The sequence below is a fragment of the Acromyrmex echinatior genome, chromosome 13 (genome assembly GCF_024713525.1).
Source record: "Acromyrmex echinatior isolate Ae372 chromosome 13, ASM2471352v2, whole genome shotgun sequence".
In the NCBI taxonomy this organism is placed as follows: Eukaryota; Metazoa; Arthropoda; class Insecta; order Hymenoptera; family Formicidae; genus Acromyrmex; species Acromyrmex echinatior.
This window is the reverse complement of record NC_141864.1, coordinates 6,427,847-6,443,147: the sequence shown is the minus strand read 5'-3', so window position 1 is coordinate 6,443,147 and position 15,301 is coordinate 6,427,847. Positions and strand designations below refer to the sequence as shown.

General features: G+C 31.2%; 1 protein-coding gene across 6 annotated transcripts; it reads left to right on the top strand.

Annotated features, from left to right (window-relative positions):
* Positions 1 to 677: 677 nt before the first annotated feature.
* Positions 678 to 14,257, top strand: LOC105150906 (uncharacterized). Of its 6 annotated transcripts, XM_087412290.1 has the most exons (7): positions 678 to 1,684; positions 2,591 to 2,791; positions 3,091 to 3,133; positions 3,232 to 3,440; positions 8,317 to 8,643; positions 9,486 to 10,019; positions 11,878 to 14,257. In XM_087412290.1, the coding sequence occupies exons 6-7, from the start codon at positions 9,990 to 9,992 to the stop codon at positions 12,154 to 12,156; spliced, it is 309 nt and encodes a 102-aa protein (XP_087268416.1). In that variant the 5' UTR covers positions 678 to 1,684; positions 2,591 to 2,791; positions 3,091 to 3,133; positions 3,232 to 3,440; positions 8,317 to 8,643; positions 9,486 to 9,989; the 3' UTR covers positions 12,157 to 14,257. The 6 variants fall into 6 exon arrangements, 4 of the variants coding, with proteins under 4 accessions (XP_087268416.1, XP_087268417.1, XP_087268418.1 ...); XR_015547077.1 differs by having other exon boundaries at positions 9,486 to 14,257; XR_846773.2 differs by lacking the exons at positions 8,317 to 8,643; positions 9,486 to 10,019; positions 11,878 to 14,257 and adding exons at positions 3,553 to 3,692; positions 3,826 to 5,044.
* The last annotated feature ends 1,044 nt before the right edge of the window (positions 14,258 to 15,301 follow it).

The window sequence follows — 15,301 nt, the reverse complement described above, 5'->3', positions numbered from 1 at the left end:
ATAGCATCAATTTCAAGAAACATTATAAATAAACCGTATAATTCTTTGTTATTTTAAAATCTATTAAATAAAAGTTAGATAATTCAATGAACAACGGATAATAATCAAAATCTATTTTATGTTCGACGGTGAGAACAGATTTTATTACAAGTAATAGAATAATAGCTGTTGATGAAATGTAAAAAAAAAAGAAATAAAATGATATGTTGAAAACAATAATGATATATTCATTTAAACCTCAATACTTATACGATGACCATGTACCAGATTAATTTTCATCATTTTATATTCTAGTAAAGAATTCCTCTTGCATGATTGTATATAAATACGTAAACATACATAAAATATATAAATATTCCTAAACATATATCTTAAAAAAAAACCTCTATAAAAAAAAAATATTCGCCAACTTTATAAAAAAGAAAATCGAAAATTACATTTCTTTTAATAAAAAATGGATACGAAATAAATACTATCAGCAAAGCATTCCATAACACAAGATACATAAAGCCCATTTTACATTACACACAAGCCAATCTCAAGTTTGTTGCGACAACCAATCTGAAGTGTTGATTTCAAAATAGAAGCTTCAGATTGGCAATCATCTAATGTAGAATGGATTTAAGATAGATTGAAAATGACTAATATGGTCACTCCTCGTCGTCGTTTGTCGTCTGTCGTCTCTCTCTCTCTCTCTCTCTCTCTCTCTCTCTCTCTCTCTCTCTCTCTCTCTCTCTCTCTCTCTCTCTCTTTCTCTCTCTCTCTCTCTCTCTCTCTCTCACTCACTCACTCACTCACTCACCCACTCACTCACTCACTCACTCACTCACTCTCATTCTATCTTTGTTTATCTCATGTATATCGATAATCATAACATATGTATGTGCGTATAGTAACGATTCACTAGTTACTTAGGATTTCACTAGTTACTTTCGTCGATACTTTATTTAGTCACGTAAAAGTTTTATTCCTAACTAGAACGTATCTATATAAATACATTCGTTAGTTTTTAGCATTATTTTATTACTAAAAAATAGAATTATCACTTCTCTTCTGAATATTTATTGCAAAAATTTGCACAGTGTTTTATTGGCAGAATGTGTGTACACTCAATACACTTTAAAATCTTTGTATACAAGTCGATGTAAAGATGTATGTTTAATAAAAATTAACAAACAAAAGTTTAATTACGGAATCACAAATATATTTTATTATGCTATTTGATAAAGTACACTTTGAACAATTTATTAATTGAGATATGTTACTTTTACGTTCAGATTATAGTATACAAGAACTGCAATGTACTGAATAATTTTAATTTTCTCAAGTACTGCCAATGAGAAACGTTATAATATTCTATTAATGTCAAGAAAAAAAAGTAACGACTCGTTACATTTTGAATGATAGTATCGAGTTATTTTTATGAGACTTATACTTTTGCAAATCAATAATGAGTGACGATATAACGAATTACTTTTTAAGAAAAAGAACTATAAATAACGAGTTATTTTTATGAAGTAAGATTGCCAACCCTGTATGTATATATATAAATATATAACATAAATATACATGTATGTTCGTCTTGCCTCAGTTGTTCTTAAGATATTGACGTGACTAGTTCTCAGCAAACAATTTGAAATTCAATCGTAATGGTCTTGATTACTGCTACGTCTAAGCATTGCATGTAAGTTATTAAATTATCAAAATGTCAGTTTTTTAATCTAGCGTCAGGCATCATTCTAATTTTATAAATTGCTTTTTTTAAGATTTTGTCTGTCCTTGACTCATCATTCCGTTTCTTTTTTTCACTTTTCGTGACAATCATCATTTTATTATAACTTTATTACTTGGAATCTGTTTTCGTTATCGAACATAAAATGGACATTGGCTATTGTTCATTACTCACTAAATTTTCTCTAATTTTTTTTTAATCAGATTTTATATGACAAGCAATTATACGATTTAAGCAATTATACTCTTAATATTTTTAATTTCATACTTAGTCATATATACGAAATGTAGTTTTTAACCTTGATGACAGTTTCTTATTTACATTCTTTTTTTCTTATTTACATGTTCCTATTCGTATTCTTTGTCAGTTTGAATTATGTTTAGCTATTTTAACGTCTTATGTTTTCAATCTAATTTTAGATTTCACATTTTACTTAATATTTTATTTACGTAAATTAGAAAAAAAATAAAACATTTATCTGAAGAAAAAACGTTCAAAATTACATATCCAGTATCCCTAACGATAAAATACACCCATTTATCAGTAAAATAAATTAAAAGATGATGATTGAGTTCGACAAATCCAACTTATTTCAGCTATCAATTTACTTCTTATTGCATTGTTGTCTTAATCTGATTTTGTTACTGACTTTGTAACAGCGATTTTGCTGACGCTTAACCATTTGCAAGCTACTATTGCCTATTTATGTTTATGTTAACTATAGTCTGTTGTATCATATTTTATGTCTATTACTCTGTTAACATGTAGTCTTTTTCATAAAACTTTGCAATAAATTAAATTAAATTAGATTAAATTAAATTATTTTATTTAAAAAATTACGTTTTTTTATGATTTTAGATAGATAAACTTGAAAATATACATGACCGAAAAAATTTAGACCGCGAGAAATACGAAAAGAATTTAGAAAACGTTACAATAAAGTCAATTGGGAAATACAACTGAAGAGTTTGAAAGTTCTATCTGAAAAATAAGAGAAGATACTCTATCAATCTCAAGTTCCGTAATATTTGAATCAACAGTTGAAAATAATGTATAAAGGTACAATAAAATATGTATCCCAAGTGTGGTAAGATTCATGATTAATATTTTTAGAATTTTGGATATCTTTATCTTATTTCAACATTCTTATTTCCGTCTTATGTTGCCATTTCCACATTTGTTTTTTAACAATCATCTTCAATAATATTAAAAATAAGCACATTGTCTCCTTACAAGCTTTAAAACGACATAATAGTAAGATACATACTAAAGATAAACCCTATAATGTGGAACGTGTTTTAACACGTTTCAGTACGAACCGTATTTAATTATTAATCGTCATTTAATTATTCATACAGATGAAAAACTTCATCTATGCGAGGATTGTAAAAGACTATTTCTGTGAGTAACAAAAATTATGGGAATTATGGGAAATTATGAGAAAATTAAATAATCTTTTTACTTAAATTAATGGTTAACAAATAATAAATACTTTACAGTAAAATACGGTTTCTAAAAAAACACAAGAGGAGAAAACATGTAAAAAAGGAGTGTGACGATTGTATGAATGGTTTCGATAGTGAACAGGAGTTGTTTGATCATTTAGCCATGAAGCATTCTGACGATTCAATAGAGTATGAATGTAAGATATGTTCACTTACATTTACACGTTTAGAGGACTTGAACATACATATGCAAATGCATACAGGTGAGAAACTATATATTTGCAAAGTATGTGCTAGAAAATTATTGTTAGTACTTTTTCTCAATTGATTATGTTTATTTTTACATTTCTGTAATTATAAATGTGCTGTTTTTAGAGTCGCAAAAAAAAAAATAAAATTTAAATTTCGATCTAGCCTAATCAACCACAATTTTATGCATAACGATAAAACGCCGTATGAATGTTCGAGATGTAACAGAACCTTGCGAAAAACTCTTCTTATTGCACATACAAAAGGTCATTCATGATATAACGTTTAATTCATTATCAGATTCACAGATTTATCTTTCTATTTTTGTTACATATTCATATTATAATAGAGTATTGTAATGTATCACATTTGATATATAAAAAATTATTTATTTCTTAGAAATACATGAGTAATATCGTAGTAAAGAACTAACCGTGACTGACAATAGAATAACTGATCAAGTACAATTATACTCTACTCTTAATAATAATGACGAATCGATAATGAAAGAAATTGAAGATAAAGATGTAATTTTTTTACGAGATGTAATATATGCATAGATTGGAGTTGTCCTATAAATACAATTTTTCTAAGGTTACAATAGAACACTATCAGACACAGGATTACCGACGTGTAAATTTCACAATATGCGTTCAGAAGATAAAACCAATCAATAAATTAATTTTTTTTAATAACTTTAATTATTACGTTTTTGTTGGATTTTAGTACGCGAATTAAAAACAGAATTTCTTGAAATTGATATACATATTATATTGTATTGGAAGATGTTGTTATGCTTATGCAATTGGAATGAGATTGAGATTTCAGTATTGAGATGTAAGCAATTGAAGGCCGCACTTCTTATACGTGTTGCTTATACAAAGTTAATGAAAATGCCAAATTTATTTTTATAGGACTTAAACTAGCACTGATATGTTAATAAAACATGATTATGCGATGAAAGAACGTTAAATGTATATTATGAATAAAATATCGTAATTTTTTATCATTTAGTTTGGAAAATAGATTCGTGAAAAGAATTTAATTTTTATAAACATTATTTGTTAACTTGAAATGTGAATCCAAGCAAGCAATGAACATAATCTATTTATGTTCATTTATTTCCGTGTTTGCGTGTGGTTATGAATAAACGCAACTAAAAGTTTTCTCTCACTGCACAGTGGAGTCGATTGGCGACAGAAATGGTCAAAAATCAAAGCGATATTATATTGTTACAAAGAGCTGTTTATATTTATAAGCCTTACGAATCACTGATATCATCAGAATTAATATTTCAGAACGGAGGATCCCCGATATTTATTTTTTATATCAAAATCAAGATTAGAAACTCGACAGAACTCTCTAAAAACAAACTCTCACGCTTTTTAAGCATTGTTTTAAAATTCAAGTTTGCCATATTAGATCCGCCATTTCGAAATTTTTAATTGTAATTGCTAAACATAATTAAATTTCAATATTTTAATAACAAGAGCATTTAATAGATTAATAATAATTAGTTTTGTATAATAATTAATTAAATTTTGTATAAGTATTAAGTTTTGTATAATAATTAATTAAATTTTGTATAGGATATGTGCACATTCTATAGTGTATAATAATTAATTAAATTTTGTATAAGTATTAAGTTTTGTATAATAATTAATTAAATTTTGTATAGTATATGTGCACATTCTATAGTGTATCTTAATATAACTTTTTTGTAACATAATATCCCTTTGGCTACATTTTAATAATCCGAAAAATAATGCAAAAATTCAAAGGATTACAAAAGATCGCACTTTTAAATGTTTGCAATACAACAAAAATACAGTGTAAAACAGTGTATTAATTACCCTGTATGCTAATTGCAATAACCAATAGTTTTTATAGTGCATCATTTAATTATGTACATTATATTATGTATGTTACGTTCAATAAATGTATCTAGAAAAGTTTTACATTTCAAGACTATATTAGAGAGGATGAATTAATTTATACAAAGTGTTTTTTACAATTATTATTATTTTTAATAACGGATTATTTCTATGTTTGTCTATATAACGTTTGCCTATAATATTGAAGTATTTTCTAGCTGTATATATAGAAAATTATATATATTTAATATGTAGGTGTTACAAGTGATTTTTGGTCACTTCTGTGATAGATCCCATTGTGTACTGGTAGGAGTAGAATGTGAGAGTACCATCATCGAACTTGTGATGAAACTTAATTTTTTGAATGATATTACCGCGTGTACTACTTTAAATGTACGTTTTGTACTAGCGTGTAGGTGAAAACGAAACGTACCCTAAATGTACAGAACAATCATGATAAAGAATCTCTCAATGCTAATCTCTTAATCCAACTGCGTTTTCAGAACATAGACTCATTTTAAGATTGGATGTACGTGCTGACTATTATTTTTTGTATGTATGACTATTACTTATGTATGTACTATTGTAAATCAGTAACAAAATCTATAGTAAGACAATTGATATTAATAATTTGTTCTCGGTTCAATTATCGAATCATCGCCATATTTCTAGAGTTCTGCGAAAAAACATCTTGCTTTAAATAAAGATTGATGTACTATTCCTGTAAGAGGAAGTATTCTGTTTGCTTACAGATTGATTGTCTACAATACCGTTTGTTCTACGTTACATTTGTCAACGGTTTGCGCACAAATTCTGTAAGCAATAATACTTGTGTGCAAACAAACTTTCGTTTCTTAATTTTTTTGTACAGAAATGTGCTTGCAGGCAATACAACGTGTAAGTAAATGTGACTAATTTGTCTCTGAAATTTTTATTTATACTCAAAAATGCTTGTAGATAATCGATCTGTAGTCAATAATATTATGTATGCAATAATGCAGTTTATACGCAATATTGTCATGTGTGAATACGTGTCTTTTTCTTTTAATTTTACATTTATGGGCAATAGTGCAGACAATTGAGATTTAGACAATAATTATTGTGTGCAAACCGTACTGTCGGTAAATCTAATATAGATTAGCGTTGCTATAGGCAATTAATTTCTAGGCAAAGAGAGCTGCAACGAAATTTATAAATTAGATTTTAGACGCAGAAGGTGAACAACAAATATAATTTTAGTGTAATTATTCAATTTCATCATATTATGTAACTTAGTTGTGCAACGTTAAAGTTGATTTTCATTTAAATATCAAACAAATAAAATAAATTTTAATGTTAAAAAATGTTTTTATCACTAAGAGACATTTACACTTCGTATCAAAATTTCTTTTAAATAAACGCCTAAAAATTAGCGATACATGTGTCATATCTGTAAAATGTTTTCATGCACGAATATATACATATAAATATATATATATATATATATATATATATATATATATATATTATATATACAAATGTACATAAATGTATATATATATATATATATATATATATATATATATATATATACAAATGTACATAAATGTATAATTATTATATAAGGAATAATTTGTGCATTTTTTGTTTTAGTAAAAAATCAAGTTTGGAGAAATATAAAAGAATTGCTCATAATTATATATAAAATTATACATAATTATACATAAGTAATTTTTTATGCATTTCTCTAAATTGATTTTTTTACAATAATGCAAAAATTATTTTTTATATTTTTTCTCTATTTTACTATATTTGTTGTATTAAACAATAATTTGGATATAGTTCCAAATAACCCCCGCTTGCGATCACTTGAAATTTTGCATGTAAATTCTACTTGATGTGAAAAATAAAGAACACATTCTCAACTTCGAGAAATGAAAAAAACAAAATTTTTATTTTACTTTTCATTTTTTGAAGATAGATTTTGCTTCACATGGAAAGCCATATGTCTCACAGGGGAGAGATGGGATGGAAGCAAATCACTATAATACGAATATTTGCATGCGCCATTTTTAATCCTTTTCTCACTCTCTTGCTCCTTTCCTCAATCCCATGCTCTCTCTACACTCCGTCGCTAAACTAAGAAAATTGAATAATTAATTTGTCTTACATAATTATTTTGATGAGCTAACAAAATTACTTTCAAATCTAGCTAAACTTTTAAATATTTCAACAAATCCTTCCTGTGGAAGTACGATTTAAAAAAAATGACAATAAAATAAAAATAATTACTTTAAAATATAACGCTCACAGTAATTAGATATATAAATCACATGATATGATGCAATTGGATATTGAATTGAACAGAGACTTGTACGAGTCGTGCTCCAGTAAGACAAATCGACACAAAAGCATTCGCCATGCCATCCCGTTGCCTATCCTTCGGGGCACATGAATCATTTATCAGTCTCGATCTCCGATCCAAACCGAATTGTCCGCTTGACGATTCAATCTACATCCACTTAGCCGCTAAACGTCTGCGCCCTTATCGGGTGCAGGACGGCGACAGTCATACGGCGTGTCTTATCGCAGCTGGATTCTCATTTTACGAGTCACGGCAATCGTAAATACGACGAAGAAACACGCGCTCAATCGGCAGAAAGCCGCTCGACGCGTATCATGAAAGAACCGTTCAATCAAGCGCGCATCCAATTCAATTCACAGAACGAGAATTCGCTGAGATAAAAAAAATTATCTCGTGCCACAAAGAAGACGATTTTATCTCAATAAAGATATATACCTGACTTTTACGCGAATCGCACTGTTAATACGGTAAATTTGAATCGTCGGGTAGGATAGGCTTGAATGATAATAATTATTTATAAATAAAAATAATATTTCTGTGTATCGTAAAGTATATATCTCATTTCTAAGATTTCTAATATATCGCATTACCGATCCTAATACATTATAGACATATATTTACAGACACAGCCAATCAATTTTATCAATTATGAAATAATTTTATGTCTTCTAGATACGACTGAATTCCTGAATCGAAACCGCCATTAATTTGTACGAGCTACACCTGTTACAGAGCCATTATCATTCTTGCGTTATGGTTATATTTTGCCGCAATCAGTTTCATCCGAGTTCGTGATATGCGGAATACGGCGGAAATAATGATTTCGCATTCATGATCAGTGTCGATGGTCGAGTTCAGATCTCGATGGTTTCGCGTGCGGCGTCGTCGTGTAAGGCTCGTTTCTCTGCCACCGCGGAAGTATGGTAACCTTTAAACCGAGAAAACGAGCGTCCTCAGGCACGAACACCGCCGCTGCCGGCTGACGGAAATGAAATACGGGTGAGAGACGAAGGCACGAACTTAATTTAGGTTGTTACGGTCGAGCCCGCCGTACTCACGCTCGCCAAAAGCGCACTGGCTGGTCCCAGGCGATAAGTCATTCCGACGATAAGCCGTCCCGTATGGCGGCGGGACGCAAAACGACGGAGGTGCAGTTGTCCGCAGACAAGTCCGAATTAAGGTTTCAGAAGAAAAATGCACGGGTACGCGACCGTTACCGCCGGAAGGAAAAGAATTTTGCGGAGGAGAGTACGGAATTTCATTTTTATGGCGGATCGTGTTGTAAAGAACTTTGTCCCGAAGACATTATTGCTGTAAAACGAATGCAAATGTTTTTAAACAACATTTGAAATGTATTTGGACTGAGAGAGTGGCGAATAAATTGTTAAAATATTTCTCACGGCGCATTATCTTTAAATAATTAGGCTCTGTTGAAATAAATCAATAAATAAAAAGTACCGAGCACTAGATATACTGAATTTGTTATATTAATTTGTTGTATTGAAGACGACCCTAACTGAACGGTTGAAACGTTTATATTTTATATAATGTCGTATTAAATAAATTTAATATACACCTCACTATTTAGTATTTGGCTTTTATAGGCAATTTTTATTCGTTAGTTTTTCTTTTAATTAGGTAAGAGCTTTAAAAATACGCAAGTTAAATAAAAAGAGTGTTCGGAACACACTAAAACATTTTTAACTTGTATTTTTTACTAACATATTAGGTTATAATTAAATTTACATTAGTTTTAATTGTAAGACAGAGGAATTTAGAAATAATGAATTTTAAAATCTACTTCTAAGTATTTAATAATATTTTTTTCTTTCTTTTTCCAGAACAAAATGTTAAAGAAAAATACATCAGAATGCTGTGGCCATCCCATATAAACGTTAAGTATTAAAATAAAAAACCTGTTACCACTACTTGATAAAAATGTAAGGAATTTAAAGAACTTTAGAAAAGATTCAAAAAAATTGCGGAGCAACTTTTGTAATTTTACAGAATAATTCAATTTTACAAGATAAAAATTAACCATCTTTTCGAAACAAATGATTTTTTGCGTGCCAGATTGCCATCACGTCATTTTTACGTTCATCGCGTTTAAATCTTGACGGAAGTAATGAAACTTCGGCGAAGATACTTTATAAGGAACCAGAGGGCCGGTTCAAAGGTGTGGTCCCTGACGGACAGCCAAGCGTTGGTCTTAAATCCAAAGCCAAGCGGTGAACAGAGCCCAGATCCTTCACATCCTGCGAACCACTTAGTCAACGAAAGAACGTGCTGCCGCGGGAAGATTTTTATCTGGTGTTTACGGGAACGCGTCGCTCATTAAACTTCTGATGCACTTTGAGGGTCAATATATACACAAGGTACCTATAATTTTCTTATCGCGTGTCAATACTGACATACTGAGATTTTTATTTTATTTTTAATAATGCGCATTAATGAATGAGCGACGTAAAAATTTGATCATCGATACGTTTCATCATGGGGGATGTTTATGTGAAGCTGAATAGTTTGTCCAAGATTTGACGACAGAGGTATGCATTGCGAAACTGTAAATTAATCTAGGAAGCTTGTGAGAATAATCTTTAATTATAAGTTTATTAATCTTTAATTATAAGTAATCAATTATTTTTATTTTCACTCGTTAATGGAATTAATATTCATTTTGATGAATATGCCTTATATTGTTATTAATTTTTTTTGCGAATAAATGTATAGAGTATCCCATTGAAAATTATTGAAACTAATTAACTATTATTTTTTAACGTAGATAGAAAGTAGGAAATGTAAAATATCTTTTAATAGAAGACATTTTTGGCAGTTTGATCTACTTATAAAAATATTTTTATTATTTAAAAAATATTTCTAATTATTTTCTAATTTATATGTGATTAAAACTGCTAAATATTTTCTATTACGAGATATAAATTTTATAAAAATAACAGCTGATTAGAATTCATGAAATATCTTATAGATATATTTATTATCAAGAAATATTAAATATCAAATATTAGCATCTTTTTAGCAGCTTTTCTATGTAGTAAGATTTTTAACAGAACGGGCCTCTACTTAACTCGAAGAACATAATACTGCGCTTGCATAATTTATGTACGAAACCCTCAATTAATGCCCAAAGCCCTAATGTGCATTTAGATATTAGTTAAGAATATTCCACGCGTTTGCAAAGCTGCTGCAACAAAGTGATTGATCAGTTGCGAATGCGGTGTTTATGCCTCGCGGTTCCCGTCGACAATTACGGGTTTGAAGGATGCGTCGTGCCGATAGGTAGGCAAGGTAAGGAATTCGTCCTTTCTCGAAGGAAGATCCCGAGGATGACGAGAGAAATGGCAGTGTCGGGGCTATTGTCCAGTGAGAGAATCGAAGAAGCGTCGGTGGAATGAATCGAGAATGAAGTGAAGGAGGTGGAGAAAGAAGATGGGGGGCATCACCCCCGGGCATGGTATAAATCGCTATGGACAGACAGCATGTTCGACTAATTACAGATCCCTGATTACCGACAGACGCGATCGCGGCCGCCTAATAAAGAAAAAATAAATTAATAAACCTCTAATATCGTGGCCGACCGATCTCGCCTGTGGTCTTGGGTAAAAAAAAGAAGTGTTTATTAATTTATTATGATCGAGGCGCGATAAAAACCGTGGCCATATAGGTACGTCTTCGGATCAAAGGATTCGAAAATGTTCCTCGCATTGCAACGGCTGGAACCGGATCCGCCTTCGTAAACCCTTCTCTTCTGTCTATGTTAATGCGACTTCATCATATCTCGTCACATATCAAAAATTTATTCCTCCTTCTTACATTAATGTCGAGAATCGTGTCCCCATGCATTATTAAATCTACGTTCCATATTCAATATTTTTACCTGCATTTAGCAGAATTTTTCCTAAAATATAAAATAATATATATACATCATTTATACATTTATTAAACATTTATTAACTTTGCAAAAGAAATAGAGATAAATATATTCATATCCTTTTCGAGAATTTAATCTAAAATAGAATCTCAAAACGCAAAGTAATTTCACATTATACTTCAAAAGGCCAAAATATCTCCCACACACGCGAGTACATAAATTATCTTGCCTAGTAGAAAGGTTAATTAAGCACACAAGATTTATCTCCGACCGGCACATCTCAATTTACCTAAGTTTCGAATTAGCAAATAAACTAACGTTCCTAGTAATCTTCTATGCCGAAGGTTAAAGAAACCATTAAAGAAATCGTCGACGAGAATTGGACTGCCGCACGTATCGAATGGGCGGCGATAATACGGTGGGAAAGAGAGAGGCTGTTGACTCGAAGGAGGAGAAAAGGAGAGATAGCGGAACACGGTGAACTTCCGCGTGGGCCTATCTTGGGCCCGCAAAATGGCGGTGACAGAGGCGTTTGTCCGTTTGCGGCGACCTCGGAAGGATTTATATTCACGGCGGCGAAGATTCAACCGGAGTTACCCGACAAGGCAGCCGAGACCCCCTAATGAACTGTGGCGAAACCGGGCCCCGGGTGCGTCAACGGGGGCGTTTTCACGGGCAATTAATGCGGCCTTAAAGGGACCGCGCGAAACGCCCCCGCGAAACGAACTAGAGCTATCTCGATTAAATCGAATCCGTCATTTCTGCACGTCCAATTGTCATGAATCAACACACGCTCACGGAAAAAATAGATTAGGTGATTCATCACAGCTGTAGCTTACTGGGCGAATTCAACATCTTTAGCTAAAGAGGTTTGATGGTACAACAAAGAAATTATATCTGTAAGCAATTATCTAATGCTAATTCAGTTAATTCTTTGCTACAATTGTTAATGTAACAAATAAAAATTATTAATGTAACAAGTTTTCTTCATTACAGCAGCAAAGAACGCGCCTTTTAGCTAGCATGTTTTGTTAAAAATTTTGATCTACATATTGGATTGATTTTAAAAAGTTATCTTTACTGTATTAACAAATTTATTGTGCTATTGCAGCAAATATGATTACCTATAATCGCTAATTTTATTCAGTTATACAATTTTGCTACTTTAACATGGAAAATTAACTGTCCGTATTTTATAGCTGTAGACAAAAAGCAGTATTTGAAATACATACATAATATTAATTTTAAATACATTTTTGTATTTTGTATTTCGTATTTGAATACTTGTTTTAAGATTATTTTCTATTTTGCATTTAAATACAATTTTTTTAAGTATTTCATATTTTGTATTTAAATACAATTTTTTTAGTATTTTGCTCACTCCTGGCTGTAGTTTGAATAAGTAAAGTTTTTAGTTGCTTAATCTTTTTTTTATGATCTACATTCATAATTTATCTATAATAGCCATAGCGGAAATAAATGCAACAGCTTTCTCAGAAAATTTAATTTATTAATTAATTAAAGTAATATCATATTTTTACACTTATTTCTATACGGTGGAAATTTAAATCAAAGTAGGAGAATTCCATATTTATACTTTTCATATTTTCCATTTAAGATATGTACAAATGTCAAATTAAAACCGATATTTTATTCTATAAATAATAAAATCCAAACCTTAATGCCACAGTAATTAACATTAATAATTATAAGACAGTTATATTTTTACTTGTTTTACTCACCAGATTTGCACCATTAATTTGCCCGATGATTCTAACCGGAGTATCTTCATGGAGCTGAAAAAAAATGAAACACAACATTTAGCAACGGCGAATAGCTGCAACACTCGGACAGGACGTAACGCGCAATTCATTATACGTAAAACCTTAACAACTTTATTAGGACAAGATCGTTAGCGTTTAATTACATTATCAGAAGTATTATTAGATTGCTGTCCAAATGAAATGTGACTCGATTCCTTAATAAGCGAATGTAATCGGCGCGCTGGTGGCGCAGCGTATCTCAAAGGCACCGATATCGGATCGTTAACGGATCGGAAACGCGTATGTTCTTAACGATTGACCGAATATCGAAGTCGTCGCGGATGAAAAGCGCAGAAAGGAGACCTCGTGAGATCGAGATCGCGGCGGCGATATTAATAGTCGGCCGCGGCGACGCAATGAGGCCGCAACAAATTTCTTATGGGCGATGTAAATCGACCTATAAGTCGGGATAGTTACACTATTTAGCCAATTAACGGAATGCGACCGGTTTTCAGGCGCACGAAGAAAGAGAGTGATCTTCTCAGCGGGATTATAGTCCAGCGGACGAACCAAATGGGCATCTGTAGTTTTAGGGCCGGTCGTATCAATGGGATAAAGAGCGGATTTGATCGATTACAGTCAAGTAGATTAAGAAACCATCACTTTAAAAGACACCTGTACCTAATATAAAATCAAACTTGATCACGCAATAATCTGATCGGTATCTTGAAAAGTAGAGAAATTGATTGTCACTTTGAATATAAGTATGGAGGATAATTTAGATTGATGCATAATTTTGCATTCAAGTACACATTTATGTAAAGTAAATTAATTGCAAAACTAATTTTCTACAATATTCATCGAATATGCTGAAAATATAAAGAAAATCTTCAAAAAGAAAAAATTTTTCAAGGCATTCGATTATCTATATCTTTCTAAGGTTGACGATTTGTTTATTAGATTCACTCAAACATATTCTTTACTGCTACATCTGTAAGTTTGGATAATTGTTATTAAAATAAATTTAATATTTATTTTTTTATACGCTCTATGTCGTTTTGTTGCTTAAAATTAGTTAATGCCTTTTATATATATTAAATTTAATAGATATATATTAAAAAAAAAAATAAATTTTAATACATCATTTATTCGAATAGTATCAACTATAAATATAAAAATATAATTATTTGATACAAAGACCAGTAATCTGATTTAATATTTTTTTTTATTGAGTAAACATTTATTTATTGTAAGTAAATAGTTAGTTTGCACTATTCAAATAATTGTTAAAATTTAGTACATTTTTTCTCAGACCCAATATTAATAATTACTAAACTATATCAGAGATTTTAGCATCAACTGTGAAGAATCAATAGCGGAAAAATAAGAATTGCCAGTATATTATAAGCGAGGAAGGGAGTCTACCCTAACTATCTAATTTGCGTGAATAGCGAAAGATTGTTAAGCGGCATGCGGTGGGTAACCGGAAAAATTACGAGCCTCGCACAATCCAGTCGAAGGCCAGGGCCGTTACTTTTGTTTAATATTATTATTGCTCCGAGAACGTTTCGAGAGGGACGTTTGCAGGGAAACGCTCTGTTCGCGACGGATAATAGCACTGACCTTGTCGATTCCGAACGCAGTTTTAGCACGGCGATTGAATAAACGTGGAATAAAGGTGTCATAACACAAGGCAATAATGCCAGGACACCGACGTTTCGTTCTGAGCGAACTTATCGGTGCCGTTTTCCGCAGCGTGCTGCCTCGTTCGCGCGCGAATTACGACAGTCGTACATTGAGCGAGTGTCGCGAAAAAAATGTGGCTGCTGTGTGGGGAAATGGAACTCAGAGAGACGCGAGTAAAACCGCTATTTCAAGATGAAATCGCATACCAGGTCGCGGACACTGACAGAAGCGGTTCAGCATCGTATAAAGCTTCTTAATTTAGATCTCTCGTATGAATCCTTTATTATATGTAAGCGATGCAAGAAGAATTTTAACAAGT